General features: G+C 54.4%; 1 protein-coding gene across 1 annotated transcript in view; it reads right to left on the reverse strand.

Annotated features, from left to right (window-relative positions):
• The window catches only part of Sdk2 (sidekick cell adhesion molecule 2), a 277422-nt gene extending 259988 nt beyond the window's left edge, over positions 1–17434 (reverse strand). Inside the window, exon 1 of the mRNA XM_012514498.2 lies at positions 17024–17434. Within this exon, the coding sequence (XP_012369952.2) occupies positions 17024–17087 (64 nt within the window). The 5' untranslated portion in view covers positions 17088–17434. The remainder of the gene's footprint in view (positions 1–17023) is intronic.
• Between the last annotated feature and the right edge of the window lie 5059 nt (positions 17435–22493).

Consider the following 22493-nt stretch of genomic DNA (forward strand, 5'->3'; position numbering starts at 1 on the left):
GAAGGAGCTGAGAATCTGCATTCCATGCCACAACTGCACAGTGCTGCTCAAGGAACAGCACCCAGAGGTCCTGAATCAACCCCGCTTGGTGCAGGGAAGGTGCAACTTCAATAATGCACATAGCGGTGGTGCCAGTAAGGAAGACACATGTCCTGGGCACCTCCTGGGTGTCGGGCACTCCACACCACCACGGTACTACAGAAGAAGCATCTGTCCAGACTCACGGGGTTTCCCCAAACTCTTCAAATGATCAGGAAGCAGGAACACAGATCTAAGAGGCCTTCTATTTTCTGTGCTGTAGATGGGATCTTGAGTGTCCGCCAACAGCCAATGCATTCCAAGGCAGCACTGGTGGAAACTCAAGAGGTGGGTTCTCCTGGGAAGTCTCCAGGTGACTGGAGCCAGGGCCCTTAAAGGGGATCATAGGACCCCTGTGTCTCAGTTACTGTTCTCATTGCTAAAAACAAAACAAAACAAAACAAAAAAACCCCCAGACATCCACAAGTGAGGGGAGGAAAAGTTTATTTAGCTCACTGTTTGCACAGGTTTCAGTCCACAGTGGGCTGAGTCCAGGGCAGGTTGGCATGGCAGAGGGGCATGGTAGAGGACAAACAGTCCATGGCAGGCAGGCAGGCAGGTGGGTGGGGAGAAGGCAGCAAGCATAAGCAGCAGCAGCAGCAGCAGCAGCAGCAAGCAAACAAGCCTGCACTTATACTTCATCCAGGCCATCTGCCAGTTAGGCAGTGCCACCAATCCCCAGGGTGGGACATCCTTAATCCCAGCATCACACATAGATCCAGCCAGCTCTCACAAGCACCACCTCTCCATGTATGGGCTTTGGAGGTTTATCTAGACACAAGCCCTAACACTCTTTTCCTTTTCTTTCTTTCCATTCCCTGGCCATGGGATGAGTAACCTCACTCTACCGCATACCCCTGCCGTGATGTGCTCCCTCACTGCAAGCCCAAGAGAAGCAGGGCCAGTAGTCACAGATGCAGCTGCTAAGGCTAAGGCCCCAAACAAACCTTCTTCTCTTTATTAGGTGATTGTCTCAGGCATTTGTTACAGTAACGGAAACTAACAGAGGGCAGTGTATGTGGCTGTTCATCTTACAAAGGAGGAAATGGAGACTGCAGGAGCCTCGGGATCTTCTGGAGGCTCCACCGCCGGCAAGAAAACCTCACCAGGACTGCTGTGAGGGTCGTGCTGGTTGCAAAGGGTTTGGAATTTTATGCACAGCCTCTCAAAGGTGAGAAGCCAGAGGCAGAGACAGCAATGCATACCAGGCAGGACCAGACAGGCAGGCACCAAGACCTGGAATTTCTAATCTTGTCCATGAATTCCCTGGCCTCCTGGACAGACCTGAAGAACTTCACAGAGAAGTTTCTAAGCTTGCTCACCATGTTCGTGCATCATTCTTGAGGTCTGAGGCCAGAGAAGCCCTTCCTTGCCCGGTCATCCTCAGAAAAGAAACAGGGGCCGAGGGAGCTGAAGCAGGAGCACAGGCCCGTGGTGCCTGGATTCTGCCTCACAGAGCAGGAGCCTGGGACCTCTTGAGTTTCCTAACAATTTTCCAGCAAGGAACCTATGTTTTCACTTTGTACCAGGCCTTACAAACTCAGTGCCCAGTCTTGCTGGTAGGCTAGAGGGCGCACACTGAGCTGGAGCCTCTCTTGGAGACACTGGCTACCTGAGTGGTAAATCACTGTGTAGCAAGCATGCACTGGGCCAGCTGGGCAGGCTGGCGCAGGCCCCACGCTCACAGAGGCCACAGCCTGCAAACACCGCCTCCAGGAAGCCAGGAGTAGGGACTGGCTTTCTGAGGGCCCCAAACGACAGCCCCGAGTGAACACAGCTCCCTTGTTTTCCAGTCCACAGTGACAAGGCCAACTGGCAGGCCGGGACCAGAGAGGGGAGAGGAGGAGATGCCCAGCTGCCTCTAGACCTCAACCTCTGCAAGAAAACCTCTGCCCCAACACCAGACGCCAAGGGTGGGACTCAAGCGGCTCAGCTGTGCCAGCTTGTCCCCAGGGGCACCATGATATCTGAGCCAGGCCCTCAATTCCATTCTGGGTTTGGCCCAAGGGGAAAAAGAAAGCCTACTGAAATCCATTCTCAAGCAGCACCATAGTCTGGAAGTCCCTACTCAAGAGGGGAGGCTGCCTGTCTCCCTCATCCCTGTCAGCCATCCCCACTGGGCATGGTGACGAAAGCTAGACATTCAACCCTCTGGGGCCACTGTCCCCAGGAGGCAGGTGCTGGCATTAGACAGGAGGAAGGAATGCGGAGTCTGGGGCCCAGGATTCCGCAGGCCCAGCATTGCCTAGGAAGACAGTGTATGTGGGGGACAGATGGGAACCAAGCCTGGGGCCAAACCCAGAGTCTCTACCCAAGCCTGATCTATGAAACAGTGTCCCACAGTGGATCTGACTTATCCTTGAACTTGGAGCCATGGTGCTGTGGACCTGCATTTAGGCCCACATGCAGGTTGTTGGCTGTGGGCTCTTCACCCAGGGACCATTTCTCCAGTTCTGCTGCCCACACCCACCAACGGAGCCCAGTGCTGGCCTTACAAACTTGGTGCAGGCTCCGAAGGGAATCTTCAGCGTAAGGTAGAATTTGGTGAATCTACCAAAGCAGTACCTGAACTTTCTGGAGCAACTCTACTGGCCCACTTTTTGGTTGCTAGTATGGTGACACCCAAACTCAAGGGGGAAGTCCTATCTGTTAGGCGCATTGATACACGTGGGCACTTAGATGGGAGCCGGGCAAGGATTACAAGCAGCATTATAAAGCCAGCGGTGGCTATTACATTTCACTCACCCCGAAAGCACTTTCTTTTTCAAATTTTTACATCTTTGGAGTTAGAATCCATCTTGCTGAGGATTAAATGACAGCTTCTTTTTCTTTTCTGTCTTAGGGGTGCTTAATGTCACAGCATGTCTCACAGTTGACATGTCTTGGGTCAAATATGAGACACTGCTGATGGTGGAGATGAGGAGAAGGACGGTATGTTCCAGGCTGTATCTTCCAGGAAACCCAAATTCTGGGGGTACTCTTGAGTTCACTGTTCTCTGTGGGAACCTGGGAGCTGGGGGGCACAGGAGGGCGGAGCCTCAGTGTGTAGATGAGGAGCCAGCAGGCACTGGTAGAACAGAACTTCCAAAGAAGGGCCCAGACTCTGACACAATACGCCCCGCCGCCACCACCACCAGGCACTGTGCTAGGTCTGGTTCCAAATATGACAGACTAAGGTCTTCTCTTTGCCCCTGGGTGTCTGAGTGAGTATTTGCTTTAAATCCACATTTAACAGGTAGAGAAACTGAGGTCTAGCTAATTTAGCAAAGCCATTTGGCCCACAAGTGGCAGAGCCAGGCCAACTTCTAGAACAGCCATGGAAATGTGGTCGAGGGTTTAGAAGGGAGACAGGAGATGCAAGAATGCCTCCTGGGACACCTCAGGGTGAAGGACACCGGCTCTGCGCCCACTGCCCAGTGCTTCCAAGTCCACCACTTACAAGCTGTGTGACTGACTTCAGGCAAGTTGCATGAGCTCTCTATGCCTCAGTTTCCAGATCCATAGAATGGACAAAATACACCTTCTCTTGTTGAAAGGAGGAAATTCACAGAAGGCCTTGGTGCAATGTGCAGCAAAAAGCAAAAGCTCAATCCCTGTGGCCTCTTCCTGTGCTCTGATTTCTAGGTGATAGCAAAAGCTACTCACCTGGGAGCTGCAGTGTCCTATCATGGAACCCAACTCATGGGCAGAGCTGGGGCAGCACTGGGAAGTCTAAGGTCAATGCCCGGATGAGCCAGGAAGCGTCATCTCTCAACCACAGCTGGTTCACTCCAGTGCTCAGGGGAGGCAAAGTGTGGCATAGGGAACTGAGAGGCAACCGCAGGTCATCATTCCTGCTTCCTGGTTCCTGGCCCTGCAAGAACGTTCAAGCCCACCACACTTCACAGAGAGCAGGACATCCTTGCCAATCCTCACCCCCATGGCTGGCTCTTGCCCCTTTCTGCCTGGGCCCTCTGGGCCCGGACCCTGACTCCTGCTGCTCCTTTGCTTCACACTTCCAACCTCTTCTTTCTGCAGCTTCCCCACCTCCCATTTCTGCCCCATAGCAGACAGACCAGCCCCATAGCTTAGATTCCTGCGTGGGGGAGGGAGCTGAAAAAGAGGGACTGGACAGATCACAGCTGTGCCCGGGCTGGCTTTCCAGCTAAGGAGAAACCCATGGGGCCCACAGCTTTGGTGGACAGAGCCTACAGAGGGAGGGTCAAGGGACCACTCACCTTTCAGAGCTCTCTGTCTTTCTCTGCAAAGTGGGGAGGCCCTTCCCGATCCCACCCAAGTGACTTGCTAAAGTTCCCCTATGCTTTTCACTCGCTGACGGTCCCTTAAAGAGGGTCTGGGACCTGGAGCCAGAGAAGACGGGGAGGAAGCCACAAACCCCAACTGTGTCTGCTCATCACACATGTACAGTCAGATGATTCATCAAGATTTTTTTCTTTTTGCCGTTTCCGTCTTCAAGCTTGTGTAGCTTCTACAAGATACAGCAAGGGTCCCCCAGTGCAAGAAGAGGCCACATGTGGGGACGCCATTTAATGTGGCCAGCACAATCTGACCTCAGTGCTCAGACAGGACAAGGTGTGTATTTGCTGCCCACAAGGGCTACTTGGTAACAGGAAGGGTGGAACAAAGCCCCCAGTGTTCCCTAGGGAAGATGGGGCTCCACCCACCCTGCAGGACTTAGTTTCTCTGTTCCTTTTTACTCTGCAAAATCCCCTCTAGGACAGTACTCCCAGGTCACCCTCCGGACTCCCAAATCCCTAGGTTCCTACCTCACTGAACACCTCTCTGATTGTCCCTTGGGACTGTCAGTGTGCTTGGATGCTTGTCCTTGACTGTGGGCAACTTGAGGCCAGGGACCTGCCTCAGCCTCTGCTGGTTCTTAGTACTGCACTGGCACACAAGAGGTGCTTATAAAAACCTGAGGAGGAAAATACCTTTTGCTGCCAGCTGTGACCCTTCCTTCCCACGATGGAGATCTGTGGCCCCTGTGGCCTGTGCCACCACAGGCCTGAGGCGATCGGGACAAGGTACTGTGGACTGAAGCCTCTGAAACTAGGAGCCAAACAAACCTTTTCTCTCACCAACTCCGGTATCTCAAGTATTTTGTTTTGGAAATGGAAAACCCATTAACACAGATATGGAGAGGAAGAACTTTCAGAGAAGGGCAAGACACCGCCCAACCCCCAGGCAAGTCCACATACCACCCTCCCACACAGATCAATTGTGTTTCCCACAGTCCTCTGCACTGGAAGCAGATACAGAGTCCATGGAAGCAGGAGGCACTAGGCCCAGCCACCCCTGTGCAACTCACTGGGCCAGGCTTCCATGCCAGGCCTTCTCTAAGTGTGGTTCCCCCAATAAGCACTAGCAGTATTGAGGGACCTGTTAGAAATGCAAATTCCCAGACCCTACTGGATCTGCTGTTTAAGTGGGTAGGGACAGGCTGGTCCAGGCCTGGGGATCTGAATTCCAACAAGCTCCAGAGGACTGAGATGACACTCCAACGTGAGCACCTACCATCCACCACCATCCTTCTCACTTCATTGCCTAGTGACACCCAGGCCCCAGGAATGCACCTCCTTTAATCCCTAGGTGCCCCACGGCCTGGTGCCGTAAGTCTACTCTCCCTCCCTGCCTCTGTCTGCCAGCATTTCAGAGGCACATGTTGGCCTCTCACGGACCCTCAGCCCAGTGCCACTCGGGCTCTTCCACAGCAGAGACAGAGGAGGCTGGAGCCAAGGCCAGCTCCCTGCACCCTGGGGCCAGGCATTCTGGATTCCTGGAGACACAATAAGTTCTAACATTGCCAGCGAGGTGGCAGGCTGGTGGCTGGGACAATGGGCCTTGTGTGCCTCCCCACGCCTTCCTGTGAGGCTGCTCTGGAACCAGGGTGCAAGAGGGTGGCTGAGCCATCAAAAGCACCACTGTCCACCGACTGGTCCTGCTTGCCTCAGCCGAGGCCCAGGAACCCCTCTGCCCACCCTCCCTGTCTTCCCAGGGCTGAACCCTGTTTCTGTTTCCTAATAGTTTCCAGAATCTTCTAGGTTCTTCCCTCACCACAGCTATAAGAGAAAGGGGTTAAATGCCAACACCTCCCTTCCCTCTCCCCCACATCTAGGCCTCCTTTCCTTCCGGGGGGTGGAGGAGAAGGCCATGGCCGGAGCTCTCTAGCCACCCGAAGCCACAGCCCGCAGCATCTCCTCTCTTGGTGGCTGATTTCTCTTCATTAGTGCAATCACATCAACACTGACAGCAGTGTATTTATTACTGTCCTGACGACAGCCATTTCTCACCCAGTGATGCGCAGACTGATAATGAGCCTGGAGCGGAGCTAATGAGGAACTCCTCTTGGCCCTCCTCAGTCGCTCCGGCCTACGATGGCCTGCCTGCCCCTTCCCCGCCCGCAGACTCTCACTGGGGCAGGGAAGAGGGTTCAGAACAGGGAGGTCATGGGTCACAAGGCCGAGCCAGCCGGCGCTGGCCAAAGCTGGGGTACACACTGCCCACGAGGAGGCCACTGCAGGGCTGACTGGGCAGCGAGGCCTAGGGGCTGGGCATGGTTCCAGGGCAAAGGCATTTCTTGCACTCTGGGTCCTACGTCCTTAAGCAAGGGCGGCAGAACCAATAGCAAGGGCCGGCCCGGCTGCTGGATGGGAGCCTGGGAGGCTGGTGGGGGGTCTGGTGTCTGAGCCTAAAAGCCTCAAATGGCATTTCTAGGAGGTTGACTGAACCCAACCAAGAATGGTCAGCTAGTGCTGCCCCAGCAAAACCAGGTACTCGGAACAGCTACAGGTAGGCAAAGGCTCCATGCCGCTGGGAGATGGGCTCTTGTAGAAGATAAATGCAAACATGTCACAAAGAACCAACGTACTGTGCTATTCTCAGCTGTTAGATCTTAGGGTGAATGCTTTTATTGCATTCTCTCATAAAACCTCAAATTTGTGGGAGCCTCTTTCATGACACCCCACTTGTCCTTCACCCCAGCCTACGGAGAAGGATGGCTAGGAAATATTAGATATTAATACTATTAGCGTGGAAGTTCAGAAGTGCACAGCAGTAACTTGCCCAGGTCTTTGGACATGCATGAAGGAGGCAGTAAATACAGGCCAGGCCCTTCCCAGACCTCGCTGTCATCTGTCCACTATATTTAGTCACCACAGATCTTCTGAAACATTGTAGGGCTTCCCTAAGGACAGTAAGGCCCTCACTCGGGTTCCCTCCCAGAGCCCATCCACACGTGGCTCCATAGGCCATGCCGATGGGTGGCCTAGTCCAGACCAGAAGGAAGTAGGAGAGCGCAGGAGACAGGCCCTTCAACAGTAAGGAGCAAACTGGAAGAAGCTGAAAGAGAGCCTAGAACATACCTAGATCCAAACAGCAGTGTCCTCTGGGGAGGGATGATAGCCTTGGGCTCCCACCTGCCACCCCTGTGGACATCACCTTAGAGCAGTCATGGCTGATGATTATGCCACCCTAGAAAGTGTGTATGCGTAGAAAACGTCACAGAAAAATCTAAACACAAATTCTCTCTCTCTCTCTCTCTCTCTCTCTCTCTCTCTCTCTCTCTCTCTCTCTGTCTGTCTCTCTCTTTCTCAGTTTTTCAAAGCAAGTTTAAACACATATCCTACGGGGCCCAGGAAGCCACAGGGAGGACGTTCTGCATCTTCCAGCGGCATTGATTGCTTTAAAATGTGCTTTGTGTGTTAAGACAGACTACAGATAGGCCACGGAGTAGAATGCAAATTTCCGTACGTTTAAAAACTCAAACACGAGAAAGGAAAGATCATAAGAGAAGGCAGCTTCAGGCCCCAGAGCCAACTCCCCACCCACGTGTCCATCCTCCTCCACCATTAGTGTCATTGTGGATGACTTCGTATGTGCTGTCTCAGTGCTGCCATGTTGTCCCAAAGAGGACCCTTCAGTCATGTGGGCTAAAAGGCCTGACCCCAAGGGGCCCCATGACAATCCCAGGGGTGGCCTTTGAGCCTAGTGCAGCATCATAAACTTGGTACCTTCTCTCTGGCTTTACTCTTACCCCTCGCAGCACCTTTCTTTAAAGGGTTCATTAATTGAGAAAAATAATTGATGTGTGATACTCAATCCCTGTTGATGACGGGTTATTATCTAAATTCAAGGAGTTTATAATTAAAGAAATCAGTCTCACACACGCATTACAGGATCATTCACAATCAGCAAGGCCAACGTGCCGAATGAGGCACCCAGCCCATTGGTATTCTGGGAGCACGGAGTCTTCGGGGGCTGGGTTCTGGCTGGTGGATTCTAGGTTTGCTATGGGGATGGGGGTGGGAGGGAGTCAGTGGAGGGGAATAAGGAATCCCTACAGAAAGAGGAGGAGGAGAGGTGTTCTCAGGCTCCTGGCAGGGGAGAAAGCCAATCCTGGGTGCAGAACTGGCGTAGGGGCAAGTGGCAGAGACGTCCGTGATACACAGGGACCGAGGGGAGGCGCTTATTGTTTATACCACAGCTCGAGGTAGTTACTGGTCTCTGAGCAGGGATGACATGATGGCTTAGCACCCAGGCTCCTTGCCGCCTGGATGTGGCCCGTGTGCAGACAGATGGGGCAGACTTGGGAGTTTTGTTAAAGAGGGGAGGCCAGCACTGTCACCATGCCTATGGCAGCTGGGAGAAGCCTGTAGTCAAAGGAGATAGCACCCCGCTCCCCTGGGCTGGCAGAGCAGGCAGCTCCTGAAGGTAGGGCAGTGGTCAGACCATGATGCCCACGTCAAAAACAATGGCCTGAGCAGTACCTGGCCTGACTCACTGTCTTTTTTTTTTTTTTTTTCTATAAATCAAGGGACCTTGGTAAACATCTGAGTGTTTCTAAACTTCAGTGCTAACACTACCAACATTAATACTTTTCTGATCAAGTGCTGTCATAATTGGAACTAAAGAACAAATGCTACGCCTGTGAAAGCCACCCATGTAAATGGTAGGCTTTATGAGATCTACTAGAAGCATTCAACCTGATGCCTGAACAGCTGATAACAGCTTACTGGGGGTTCTCTGTGGCATATCTTCATTCTAAGCTAGAGATAGAGCGTGTCTTAACCTACGAAATAAATTTCTAGTAGCAGAAGTTTATGTATGGGGGTAGGGTTATGAAGGACACAGGAAATAAAGCCTTGAGAGGCCAGGGTACCAGCCAAATGGTGACCCCGAGCCCTGACGCTGACCTTGGTTCCTGGCCACCAAGATGAAGATCATAATGACAATGACATAGGAGCACTTATTCAGCACTTACCCTGCACTCAGCCTTGTCCTAAGAGCTTAGCAGGAAACCCAGTCACAGCCCTGTGAATCAAGAAGAACTATTATCCCCACGTTACAAATGAGGAAACTGAGGCACACGCAAGCTGGGCAACTTATCCAAGGTCATCCAGACACTAAGTGACACACAGGACATGAAGCCAAAGAGCTGTCCATACTGTAGGCTCTTTGGTTGTACCCTCTGACATCACATTTTGCCTTGGCCCCCATGGCTCCACAGCACAGAATAGAAAATATGTGCCAGGCACACCATGAACTGGCATTAACCTGCAGCAGCCCAGCCTGCAGGAGGCCCGCCAGAGCCCTTGCCACTCGGCCACCTTCCTGCTTTTCATTTCCAGAGGGGTCCAAGGGAGGTTTCCAGAGTCCTTGCTCTGGCAGGCCCGGAGTGACGCCAATGTCCACCCCAGAGGCTGACTTTCCTGAATGGGCTGCATTACAGCAAATAGTATTTTTTCCCTTAGGATTATCACATCATCAAAATCTCATGGCCCCTCTGGGTCACTAATAGCTTCCTAGTGGCATCCAACTTTAATTGCCTTTCTTGTTCCCTTCCTTCTGCACCCTGTACCCCATCCGGTTTAGAAGATTCCTGTGCAATCTGGTCACTGGAAAGCCAGCCATAAATGTCCCAAGTGGTCTGAAGGAAACTGTTCACATGGCTCTGGGACAAGCCTACCCAGGAAAAGGAGGGAAGGGCTGAGGAGAGACGGCTGCTCACCTTCTTCCAGGCTTAGGCCCTGCAGGAACACAACCAGGTTGGAGCCCTGAGCTTTGATCAGGAGGAGGAAGCAGAGATCCAGGACGTATTTCCACGTGCTATTGCCTTCCCTGGGCAGCCCTGCGCTCCAACGGCACCGTGACCCGGGATCTCACTAGTGAACATGTATCGCTCACTGAGAAGATAAAACAGGGAGCCAGGAGGAACAGTGTAACGTTGAACAGTAGGAAGAGCACTGTGATAGCATTGTAGAGCTCTGGGTTCATGCTGACACCTTGACTTCCCAGCTCAAGGGCCTGGGCCAGTTCATCTCTCTGAGCCTCAGTTTACCCACATACTGGAGTCATGATGCACACAGATGTGTCTGACGAGCAGAATTACACACTCAAGGTGAATTCCAGGGTAGGAAGAAAAGACGGAAGCCAAAGAAAGAGGGGTACAAAGAAGCTGTAGGTGAACTATAGAAAACGACACCAGGGGGAATCTTTCTGTGGCCTGAGACCCTGTCTTAAAGACCACAGGGAGAAGCAAACAGAGGGGTAATGTGTCACACAAAGACACTCTGGTCAACCACAGATGATGTATACAACAGTGGGCGGTCCCATCCACAGGATGACAGACCTAGTGACATCGCAGTCACCTTACTCTGCGCAAGTACATTCTACAATATTCATGCGACAATGAAATTACCTAATGATGCAGCACTCAAAGTGCATCCCTGTCATTAAAGGATGCACGGCTGTCTAAATATCACTCAATTAATTTATGAAGTGCTTCTGACATGCCAGCTCTGTGCCAAGTGTCTAACTCGTACTATCTCACTTAAGCCTTGTAAAGCTTTGATCCTGGCTCCACAGACAAGAAAGTGGAGGTGAAAAATATTAAGTGGCTTGATTCTGAGTGGCCCAAATGACCCACCTTCACCAACTTTGGCCCAAATCCAGGGTACTCATCAATATACATATACTAATTCTCAGACACTTGGAGAGGGAACAAAAAGCGCAGGAAAGTAACACCACAGGAGGCTGGGAGGCCGCCTTTGGGATGATATTTCCAATAAAGAAATTCTCTATGAAATGTGGAGACCATAGTGTTCCTCAGAGGCCATGTGGGAACACTGACCAGCGCAGTGTTGGAACCCTACACCTTCCAACCTCCTTGCCACTGGGTGGGACCATAGGATCACTTCTGGCTAACAGGCAGCAAGGGGAATAGAGGGGCTAAGGTAGTTCAGAGCTGATCCCTGTATCTCAAAAGTACAGGTAGACATCGTCTCCAAATCTTCCAATCCTCTTCTAGCTTCTTTCATTTTCTAAAGGTGGAATTTTTTTTGAAGGTGGAGTGTAGTAAGAAGAGCCACCCACGCCAGGGGTCAGGCCTGCGAGAGGCAGCTTCTCCTGAAGGGCTGGAAAATATACGTAGGTTGTGGCCTCAGTGGCTCCACTTCATAAGCCTCGGCTGCAAGTGGAGAGTGGCTCCTGCTCTGGGAGTGCTGGACGGCTCAGCATGAAAGGGCTCCATGCAGGGGGCGGGCAGAGGACAGAGAGCTGTACTGACCACAGTCAGTCAGCCTGGCCAGCCAGGAAGCTGGAGAAGCCAACAGGGACCAGGTGACAGGGGGCTGTGTGTATCAAGGGAATGCTCATGCATTCATTCACTCACTTCACTCGATAGTTCCAGGTCGCTCAGGTAGAGGATAGGCACTTGGCAAGGAGGGCAGCAGGCCAGGCCATCTCAGGGAGGATGGGCAGCAATGTTACAAACAAGTCAGCGCACAGTGGGGTGCCATGCAGAGAGTGAAGCTGGGAAAGGGGTTAGTGCTCAGAGGTGCTAGAGTGTGGGCGCTCAGGAACTGGAAAGGGACAGTACGGTGAAGTCCTACAGAGAGCCTGAGTGGGCTTGGGGGACACCTGGGAGGAGTAGGCAGTGCCACAGGAGCAGGAGGCGCTCAAGGCCAGAGGGTCTGTGAGTTCTAGAAAGAGCAAGGTGGTGGGTGTGGGCCAGACTAATCGAAGGGGACCTATGCAGTAGGGCAGCAGAGGAGGCTCAGATGTGGGGAGAGAAAGTGGGGCAGACTCTGCCGTCCTCCTCACATTGTGTGGCCAGAACACTGTCAACACTTAATATTAAAGAAGAGCATTTTTTAAAGTGACATGAACAATTGCCCTTAGTCACCCAAACAACTCTAGGAAGTAGACGTGGATATTTTAAATGCTATTTTCCTTATTTTACAGATGAGGAAACGGAGGCTCAGCTCTGTGCCACATGGTGGTGGTGGAGGAGGAGGAAGAGGAGGAGGAGGAGCTAACAAGGGGGATACCATCCTCCTGAGACCTCCTGCCTCTGAAAGAGGAGGGCCTGGGGGGTGAGCTTTGGGCTCCACGCTCAGCCAGGGCTGTGCTGGCCACACTCCCCACCAGGGAGACTGGTGCACAGGCTCAACACCTCCTTTTTCCCTGTCCCCAGAGCCCCAAGCAGCCCAGGACAGTCTCCCCCAGCAAGGGTCCCAGCCCCTGCCTTCTCCCAGCCTGTGGACTGCAGGGGCTGGAATGGTGGAAGGGAACCCAGGACATCTCAGCAAGTGGCTTATTTTCCTTTCCATTACAGGCAGTGGGCCGCCAGTGGCAGGCAGTGGGGCCCATTTGTTGCTATTGGCATCCCGAGGCCCCAAATTACGGCAATGACTAATTCCCACCGCCGTAGGCAGCTCCCGGGCTGTCTGCAGCAATGTGCTCTGGGGTGGAAATCCCACAGGCGGCTTACTGACACCCAGCCTCCACTCCCACTCAGTCTGCTGACTTCCCTAAGTGCCCAGGATTTGGGTGGGATGGGGAAGAAGTTTTTTAGCCGATCAAAGGACCCCTTGAGTCTGCAAATCCTAGGATAACCAGCCCTAAGGACACCAATGCCTTCACCAATATAAAACATAATTATCTAACAACCACTTGCATGAGGTAGTGATCTTTCCATCACCGAGATTATACAAGCAGCCCAGAGGGCCTCTTGTCCAGGTTTGTAGGCAGAAGAAGCTCTGGATGACTTTTCACATGTCTTTCAAGTCTTAACAGAATGATTCCATGATCCTCAGGACCGAGAGAGCCCTTCCTTCCATACCTTTAGCTTGCTGCCCAACTGTGTCTGACAGTGTCCAAGGTCAAATGCTCACCAACAGGCCATTTAACGCATCATCCTATGGGCGGCCATTCAGGCCCTGTTTAAACAGAGGGCTGCTGTAAAGGATTTGGCCTCTTTCCCAGCCTTCCTATCCTGATGGAACAAGGTTCCTGGCCCCTACTCCAGCCTTCCAGCAGAGGACATAGGGGAGAGCCGGTCGATAAATATTTGCTGAACAAATGCATGCAAAGGGGGGGGGGGTCTCCGCAGCAGGTGCAGGCTGTCCGCATGATTCTGGGTGGGGTCCCAACTCTTCAGCCCAGAGAGGGGTTTCTGCAGCCAGTGGAACCTCCAAACGCTATTATTCATCTGAACACACAAAGATGCCCAACTGAGGCCTGGGGAGCACAGGGTGAGAGAGAGAGGGACATAGGAAGGGGGAATGGTAGAGCAGGGACACTTCCTATGCCGCTCTCCGTGGGGCTTTTGACAACTTAGCCCCAGGCAAGCACGACATTGGCCTCCTGGTAATTAGCAAGAGGCCCTGATCAATAAGTTATTTTTTGCTGTCAGTAATTAATAATTACAGCTTAGCCATACCATGTAATTAAACTTTCATCCCGCTCCCTCCCGGGCTGTCTGGCTTTTATTGTGGTTGGCTCCCTGCACTGTGCTTTCTCCCCTCTGAACCCTCCAAGAGGCTGTGGAGCTAAAACCTCTGGGCCTTTGTCAGGGTTTTCCCACTGCCTGGTTCACTTAGCCTCACACCACCTTCATCTTTCTCTCATGCATGGTTCTTTTGAAAGAATCTCCTGGAGAGCTGGTCATCGTCCCAGTGGCTACTGTCCTCCTCCCAGCCTCTCAGGCATGCTAGCATGACCTCCTACAGCAAGCAAGCTAACAAGCATGGTGTGCTCCATGAAATGGGTGAAATGCAGGGTGCAAGGCACAGCAGACCTTTCCAGTCTCAGTGCCCAGGGGAAGCCGGTGAATCTGCATTGTTACCAGCACCCTGGGAGCTCAGAGGTTAAGGGCCACTCTGCAAGACACTGAGGTTGTCATGGAAGGAAGTTCAGAAAGCTCCAAGAATTCCAGCTCTTATTGGTGGGTGGCAAGGCACCCTTCTGGGTCCCTGGCTTAGTGTCAGACCAATTACAATAACAATGCTAACCTGAGTAGGAAGCACCTTCTATGGGGACCATTTGCGGGTGCCTCCCTGGAATGTCCCCATCCTCCTGTGAACTCTCTAACAGGGCCACTGCTGTGCCCAATACAAGGATGAGGATGAGGAATGTACATACAGCCAGGGAAGCCAAGGCTCTGGAGGCTGAGAGCCTTGCTAAGACCTCTTTGCAGTGAGGCCACAAAGCCAGATCACAACAGCATGTTCATTCTGCTGCCAAAGCCAAAGCTCTTTCTACAATGTCCCTGAACTTCACTTGGGAAATGAGTTTGAACCATGTGACATCAGATTGTGGGGAATTTAAATGATTCAATTGTGCCTTTCAGTATAGCCAGGTGATGATGGCTTCAGACTGGAAGCAACTCACGTTCTAAACCAAAAGCAGGTAACCCCTGCGCCCGAAGCCCAACCCTCCATGCAAACCCAGGCTTGCCCCCAAGCCTGGGTGGGGAGACTGCATTCCCACAATCCTGCACAGGGTCTGCTGCCTGGAAGACAAATGGAAGGAGGCGGCCGATGCTGGCAGACAAACATTCTCAGAGCCAGAGAGCGCAAACAGAGCAGCAGGGGCCCTGGGCAGCCTGACACTCAAAAAGGCAGCAAACAGGAGAAGCCAGGGAGAGTGAATCAATCAGCAACCTTCCCTGCTCCTGACAGGCGCAGCCCCTCCCAACCAAGAAGGGCAGAGACAGTGGGCAGCCTGGCCTTAACTTCAGCAAGCCAACTGGGATCTTGGCCTCAGGGTGATGGGACGGTATGGAAGAAGGGAAGGCAAGGAAAGACCTTACGACCTCTGAAAGAAGGCCCTCCAGTTGCCCTGGGGACTCCTTAGGGGCTCAGTCCTGGACAGAACAAGAATTCTGAGCCACCTGTCCAGGGAAGCCAGGTCTTTGGTGGAGTTTGTGTAGTCAGCAAGCTAGAAGTCTCAGTCTCATTGTCCTGCTTTGCATTTATTTATTTTTTAGCAGAACCGGGGATTGATCTCAGGCCCTTGTGTTTGCCAAGCAAGCGCTTATTCCACTGAGCCATCTCCCCGGCCCCACACTGTCCTGCTTTGTCGCCTGGCATTTGGGTAGTAAGGGCACTAGAACCTTGGAATAAACCCACATGGTGCCCAAGAATAGACTACAGCTCATTCCTGTTCTGCTAGCACTATGGCTTCCTATCCCTCCCTAAAAAAGAGGAACACCAGACAAAGAGCCCCCAGCTGCAGCTGGCCCTGGTGCTTTGGAGAGTGGCTCAGAATCACCTGGACCCCCTCCTGACTCTGGCCTCAGATCACTGAGTGCTCTTGGGTAACTCAATGCCACGCAGCCTCAGTTTTGCCCTCTGTCAAATGGCTATTAGAATGCGATGACCTCCGAGGTCCCCGCCTGCTGGAAGATTTTATGATGATCATAAAAATAATAACTTTTATTACCTTACATTTATGGAGCTTGTTACAAAATTTCGAAGTGCTTTTACCTAAATTATCTCGTAAAATCATTCCCTCAACTCTTTAGAGCTGGAGTTGCTCATTTTAATCTGTGATCTTGGTTCTTGGAATTGCCTGACTGCGTGCACTGGGGTCCCTTTTCTCCTGCAGGCTTTGAGACCCCAAAGGCGGAGTGGGACCCTGTCGGGGTTGTAGTCCATGCAGTCGGCGCCCCCAGGTGGGCCAGGCCCCTCCAGAGCCTAGAAAAGGGAAGGCTCCGCTCTAGAGTGCAGCTTCAACCCCGACTGTGCCTCCCTTGTCCCCAGCAGGCGCCGCTCAGACACCGTGGGCACCACCAAGTGTATCAGAGAACCCCAAAGGCGAGGAAGAGCGGGTACAGGAGCCTTGCCCCTTCAGGACCCTCCAGAAGCGTGGGGAGACGTTTGGACATTCACCCACTGGAGGGAGATGGTGCGATCACTCTTTTTCCCCCTTTCCATCGCTCCCACCCCAAACTCAGCCCTCCACCACCAGGCTGCTCTAGGCAGCCACAGGTCAACATAGCAAGCCGGAAAGACTACCCAAGACCCCTGAAGGCTGAAGACAGGGGTGGGATTCGGGGTGTATCTGGGGGTGGTTTGAGGGATGCCTCAGACCCTCCCCGTGCACCACTCCCCTCCCACCAAGGTCCGAGGCTACACCCGCTTTTGGCTCCAGGCCCACGCAGCAAAGCACTATGGCCAGGCAGCCAGGCACCGGCTCCCATACGTGGCTAAGCAGGGCGACTGCCCTCCAGGGGCGACCCAGCCAGCGCCTTCCTCGCGCCGGCGCGCGCTCCATCCCTCGCCCCGCGCCTCACCGACAAGGCCTTGCCCAACGGGAACTAGGAACCGGGCCTGGGGAACCCAGGGGAGTCGGACAGAGGTCTGGGTGCTAAACGTCCCCCCATCCCCAGCCTGAAGGCACCCCCAGCGACCTGGGGGCGGTGACACGTCCCTCCCACTTCACCTCCAGCTCCGCGCAGCCTCTCCGGGCGACCCCACCTTCCCCAGTCCGAAGCTACAAGTCTCAGAGAGCCTGCCCCGCCCGAGAGAGAGCCCCCAACACCGGGCGCGGGGGCTCTTGAAACTCCCAAGAGAGGACTCTGCCAAGACTGCGCCTGGCGCCCTGGCGACCACCCCTCCTCCTGTTCCCCCCACCCCCTTGCGGAGATGTCCCTGTACCCTACCTTGGGCTCGGGCCACGCGAATCCGATGCAAAGCTAGCAGAGTCCAGACCAGCAGAGTCCACATGATGTCCAGTTCGGAGGGTGTCCTCTGGGGTCTCCTCCTCCGCGCTGCTTTATAATCCTACTGGGGTCCGGTACCCCGCCCGCAGCTCTGTCCCGGGTGACAGTGTACGTGGCTGAGTCCCGGGCTTAGACTTGCTGCACCCGAAGAAGCGGCGCTGGCGACCCCAATTCTTCCTCGTCCTTTGCTGTCCAAGTCCGATCCCGGCGGCGCACCCGGAAGGCGAGGGGAGACCAAAGAAAAAGGGGCAAAGTCTGTCTCTTGGGCTCGGGAAGCCTCCACCCCAGCAGCCCAACTTCGACTTCTCCCGGGCAGGGCGGCCTGCGCGATCCGGCCAGGTCACTGCCCGAGCTCCGGAATAAGCGGACAACTTCAGGAAACTTCCTCGGCGGCCACGTTGCCCGCCCCCTGCCCCTCCCCGCCCCCTGGTTGGGTTTTCCTGGCGGACGCAGTCACCGCGGTTCTCGGCGCCCGGCCCCTGGGACTTCTTCCGAGCCGAGCACCGAGGTAGGCGAGGGTGTAGGGCTTCGTTCAGGGGTGCCGGGCTTGGGGGGCGCGGTTAGCATTAGGTCTGAATCTCCCTGGAGCTGAAGTTTTCTTCTCTCCAACTTTGCGGGCGGCATCTGGCGGGGCCTCCCCTCCCCTCTAGGCTCTACCGCCTTCGTGCCTAGTCCGGAGGCTCCCGGTTCCTAACCCCTGCCCGGTTGCGCCGGGGCAGGGTGCGCCCTCGGCTGCGCGCCCAGCCGGCTATCAAACTTTGCGGGTCCCGCGGCCCTGCGCGCCCATGCCTGCGCCTGCTGCCGGCCGGCGGGGGCGGGTACTGGGCTCGGCGGCTCCGGCTGAAGCCGGCGGTCGGGCGCAGAGCCTCCTGCCGGCGAGAGGATGGAGACCTGCGGCTCTGCCCTCCGTCGCGCCCTGGTCGGAGCTCTCGGCGAGTCGCACGGAGAGCCGCACGAGCAGCCCAGCTCCGGGGACTCGGTGCCTGCTCGGACGCCCGGCGCTCGCCGACTGCGCGAGCCGGAGCAGCGGCGGCCGCCCCCCAGCGCCTCCTCGGCCGCGCCGCCGCCGCCCACCTCGGTCGCTGCTGCCGCTCGCGAGCCCGCTGCCCTCCGCTTGCTTTCGCGGCTCGGCGTCCTGAGAGCCACTCCTGCCTGCGCCGAGCCGGAGCTGCGGGGGCAGCGCGAGCCGGGGACGAGCGCGGCGGAGGCGGAGGCGGAGACGCGGAGAGGGGGGCTGAGCGCTACCCCGTGGCCGCGACTGGAGAGCAGCCTGCGCGCCGCGAGGGGGCGGCGGCGGCGGCCAGGAGCCAGGCCGGGAGCGAGCCTCGCAGCCCGAGAACCCGGGTGCGCGGCCACGGGCGTCCAAAGCGGCCCGGACCCGCCGGAGGGCAGCAGAGCGGGAGGTGGAGCTCCTCTGTGTGGGAGGGAGGAGGGGCGGGGGCGGGGGCGGGGGGCAGCTTTCTTGGGGCCCTTGCTTTCCTCCCCCAGGCACTCCTCACTGGAAGGCCTCAGGAAGCCTGGAAAAACCCACCTCTCCCCCACCACACACACCACCAACGCACTTTGAGGCACTGGGGGCAGGAGAGAGGGTTTGGGAAACGGGTGGATCCAGGTGGTATCCCCCTGGGTCAGGGCAGATGCTCAGAAGTTTGGAGTTGCTATCTCATAGCACAGAGCAAGATCGGAGCAGGCCCAAAACCTATGAGGCCGCCACAGTGAAGTTGGTGCTGTGGCCCCTGCATCCCTTTCTTCTTCTGAGGGAGACATGAGTAGGGGAGAGAAAGAATAAAAAAATAAATAAGTAATTAAGGCCAGAGCTTGGAAGGGTCCTTTCCCAAGCCCAGGGCAAGCAGAGGTCAGGAGCCCAGGGCCCATGGGCTCAACCCAGGTAAACTTTCCTAGGCTAGACCAGGTGACTTTGACTGTCTGTACCCCCTCCCTCACCTGAAAAATATGAAAACTTACATTTTGTGACAATGATGACATAAAAATGTACATTAATTACATGTTAAACGTTTGCTTCATTTAAAAGTTCATTTCCCCTGATTTCTCTCCAGTCACTTCCTAGCTAGCAGTCCTGCAGGCTGACCCCTGCTGCCTATTCTTTCTGGTTCTAGAAGTTTGAGGCTCTCCCTTACTGACTTTTCGAGCTCTGTCAGCTCCCACTGCCCCACAGGGCACCCTTTCTCATTGCTGCTGGAGGGACACGGGCCACTGCAAATATTCCAGAAGAAACAGCTGCGGGCGTTTGCTGACAATGGATGTAAAGCCAGCCTTCCTTCTTTCAGCCCGTTCAGCGACCTAATTCAAACAATATCTTGAGACTTTTCTGCTGGCCTTCTGAGCTTGGCAGGCTGAAGCTCCTCTGGCTGGCTGGTTTGTCAGTGCGGGGGCACTGGGGGCCCGCAGGTGTAGGCAGCTCTAGCTCTCTTCTCCTAGGTGGCCAAACCACTCCCAGCTGCTTAGAGATGGCCAGATGTGGCCTCAAACACCCCCACCTCTTCTGCACGGCTGAGAGTGCAGGCCCTTCCCAGCCTGTCAGGCACAGCTGGTCTTCAGGGTGCTGTTGCACGGCTTGCTCACAGAGGGGGCCTGAGAGCCAGATTCTCCAGGATCCTCTCCTGTGCCAGCAGGAGACCAGCAGCGAAGCTGAATCTCTGCTCTGAGGCTGGGAGTTCACGTGGATACAGATGTCTGGAACCGTGGTGGATTCCTTGCGGCTGGGGCTCAGTTCCCTGCGTGGGCTCTGTGCTCCTGGCACCCCAGCAGCATTTGTTCTTTTCCTAGGAGCACCCAGGTGCAATCCTAGAAATCTGAGAGCTCTATCCCCAAAAGCCAGGATAGAGAACTGATCTGGGAATGAAGAAAAGAGAGGTGTTTTCACTGTCTGGTGGCTGTTCTCTCCTGTGTGCCAGCGTGTTAGAGAGGAGAGGAGGGGACCCTCCAGCAGCTCTTACAGCAAATCTGTCTCCAGCCATCTGGGATTTGAGGATTCAGGCTCTCTGGGCCACGGTCTTCACATTCAGAAGGGAATTTTGCTTCTTAAGAGTTTTGCTGGCCTGGGAAGAGACTGCACAGGGAGCCTGTCACTTCGAGAGGGACTTGTTCCTGGCAAAATCGCTGGCAGGCACTCGTGACATCATTTCTGCCACCAGCAGCATCATTAGGTGGTGCATTTACAGTGGGTGCCTGGTCAGGAGGGGCTGCGGGGCTTTTCTCTGCACTGCTTCTCTGGTGCAATCCCACCCCTTCCTGTGCAAATCCTGCATTCAGCTCCTCTCAAATACTCTGAGGCTAGGATCGGGTCCTCTCACTCATTCAGATGCCATTCCTCGCCATGTTCAGGGTCAGTACCTCCCGGAAGACTCGTCTTCCTATTTGACTCTGTAAGGTCATGGGCAGGGAACAGAGGCAGTGGCAGGGAACTGACTGCACTTCAAGAGAGAAGCCAACTGAGCGGGTCTACTGTGTCTCTCTCTCCCTTTCCGAGTGAATGTGAGCCTAAAACATTATGCTTCTCCGAGGAAATCATCCACACAGCCCCAACCAGGACTACGCAAAGTCATTGAGAAGGTGTCACTGCAGACTTTGCCTTTGGAGTGGGAAGTGTGTCATACCACATCCCAGCCAAAGAATGAGAAGACACAGCCGAGGGCAGAGCGCGGGGGCTGCTGAGTGTCGCAGAAGGCCACGGTCTCCTTACCCTGCCATCCTCTGGCATCAAACAGGCCTCTGCCCCTGTTCCGTGCACAGAAAGCAAAGGGTAGGCGGGTCAGAGCCGGCTTTTCAATGTGGTTACTGTGTATTTTTTTCTGTTTTCAATCTGGGATGTAACAGTAGCTAGGACAGAGTGTTCAATTACAGGATCAGGCTGCATCCTCTGTCAGCATGGGGTTGGCGTCAGGGAACAGCAGGGACCCGCTAGGCGGCAGTGACACCGCAGGCAGAGGTATGTGCTTCTACTCCTTGCCCTCTCTCCCTCAGCCCTTGTGACCTGTTGTCCATGTGGTTGGATACAATTCCATCTAGCAGGAAAATGAGGGGCCAGGGGAGTGTGAGGTTGGCCTGGCCTTTAAACTGTGGGGTTTTGGAGCAAATACACAGACACACCTGGCTTCCTCTTCCTCTCCCTAGCACCATTCTATCATCTCTTTCCTGATACAAGGCTCTTCTCTCGGGGCTGTGTTCCAACTGCCGAGGGTGGCATCGGGCAGGGGTCCCACTGAGGAGCCCATCAGCACAGCCGTCTCTACATCACCCAGAGAAACTTTGGGGAACATGTTGCCCTGAGTATTAGCTTTCCTCATTGCAGAGAAAACACCCCGTGCCCACAATTTAAAGAAAGCACAGCGCAGTTTGCTTGTGGTTTTGGTCCACAGTCATCAGACTCCAGGGCAGCAGCATTGTGGCACAAGGGCAGGATGGAGTGAAAGAGCTTAGCTTGTGGTGGCCAGGAAGCCGAGCCTGGGAATAGTACCAGAGAGGAGCCACCGAAGGACTGTGTACATCACCCAAGAGCACGCCTCCCCTGCCTACCCAGGAGCATGCGGAGCTGATCTGCTAGGTGTTTTATTTTAATCAGGTGGAGATGACGTATAGGGATTTACCAGAAACCCACGCTCCTGGTAAATCATTAATAGTGTGCTTTTCTCATTTGGTTCTCTTCTGAAGATGGAGAAAGGAAAGGCATAGAATAGATAGGAAAGAAGGGACCCTGGATCCCCATCTTAAGGCTGACTGTTATCAGGAAATACCATGGACAGGTGGCTCTGGCAGAACGCCTCTTTCTGCAGCCTGGGATGGCCAAGCCCGAGGCAGTAGCCGTGTGGTTGCTGCTAAGAGCTCTCTGCTGGGTTTGAAGAGGTGGGGCAGAATGCGTTCTAGTCTCTTCCTCTTCTGTCACAATGGCTCCCTTGTGGCCTTGTCTTGAACCTAATCACCTCCCGAAGGCCAAGAGCTTCAGTTTATGGATTTTGTTCAATCCTTACCCACCCCTACAATTACCATTAAAATTAACTTTCAGTCCCTCAAGAGCACGGGCCTAGGACCAGAGTGCGTGTCTGTGGCCGGGCTGACAGCCTGCACAGCTGACGTTCTGTTCCTGCGGCTTCTCTTGCAGCGTGCAGACCACCGTGGCTTTGGTTTCTGGCTTCGGATCCCTGGGAGCTAGTTGGGCACATACCCAAAAGGACCGGGGTTCTGGCTCCGCGCTTCCTTCTGCTCAGGCCCTCTCGTGAAAAGAGACACCGAGAGCCAGAGGAGAATATGTTCAAGCCACCACCGATACTGGTGCTAGAATGCTCACTGACTTGCAGGTGGGGAGCCAGGTGCAAGCAAGTTGGAGAAAATAGAGGTGAAGAGACCACAGGAGGCAGCGTCTTTAAACAATAAAACTGCTGAATGTAGTCTA

Source organism: Octodon degus, unplaced genomic scaffold (assembly GCF_000260255.1).
Source record: "Octodon degus isolate 3935 unplaced genomic scaffold, OctDeg1.0 scaffold00033, whole genome shotgun sequence".
NCBI lineage: Eukaryota > Metazoa > Chordata > Mammalia > Rodentia > Octodontidae > Octodon > Octodon degus.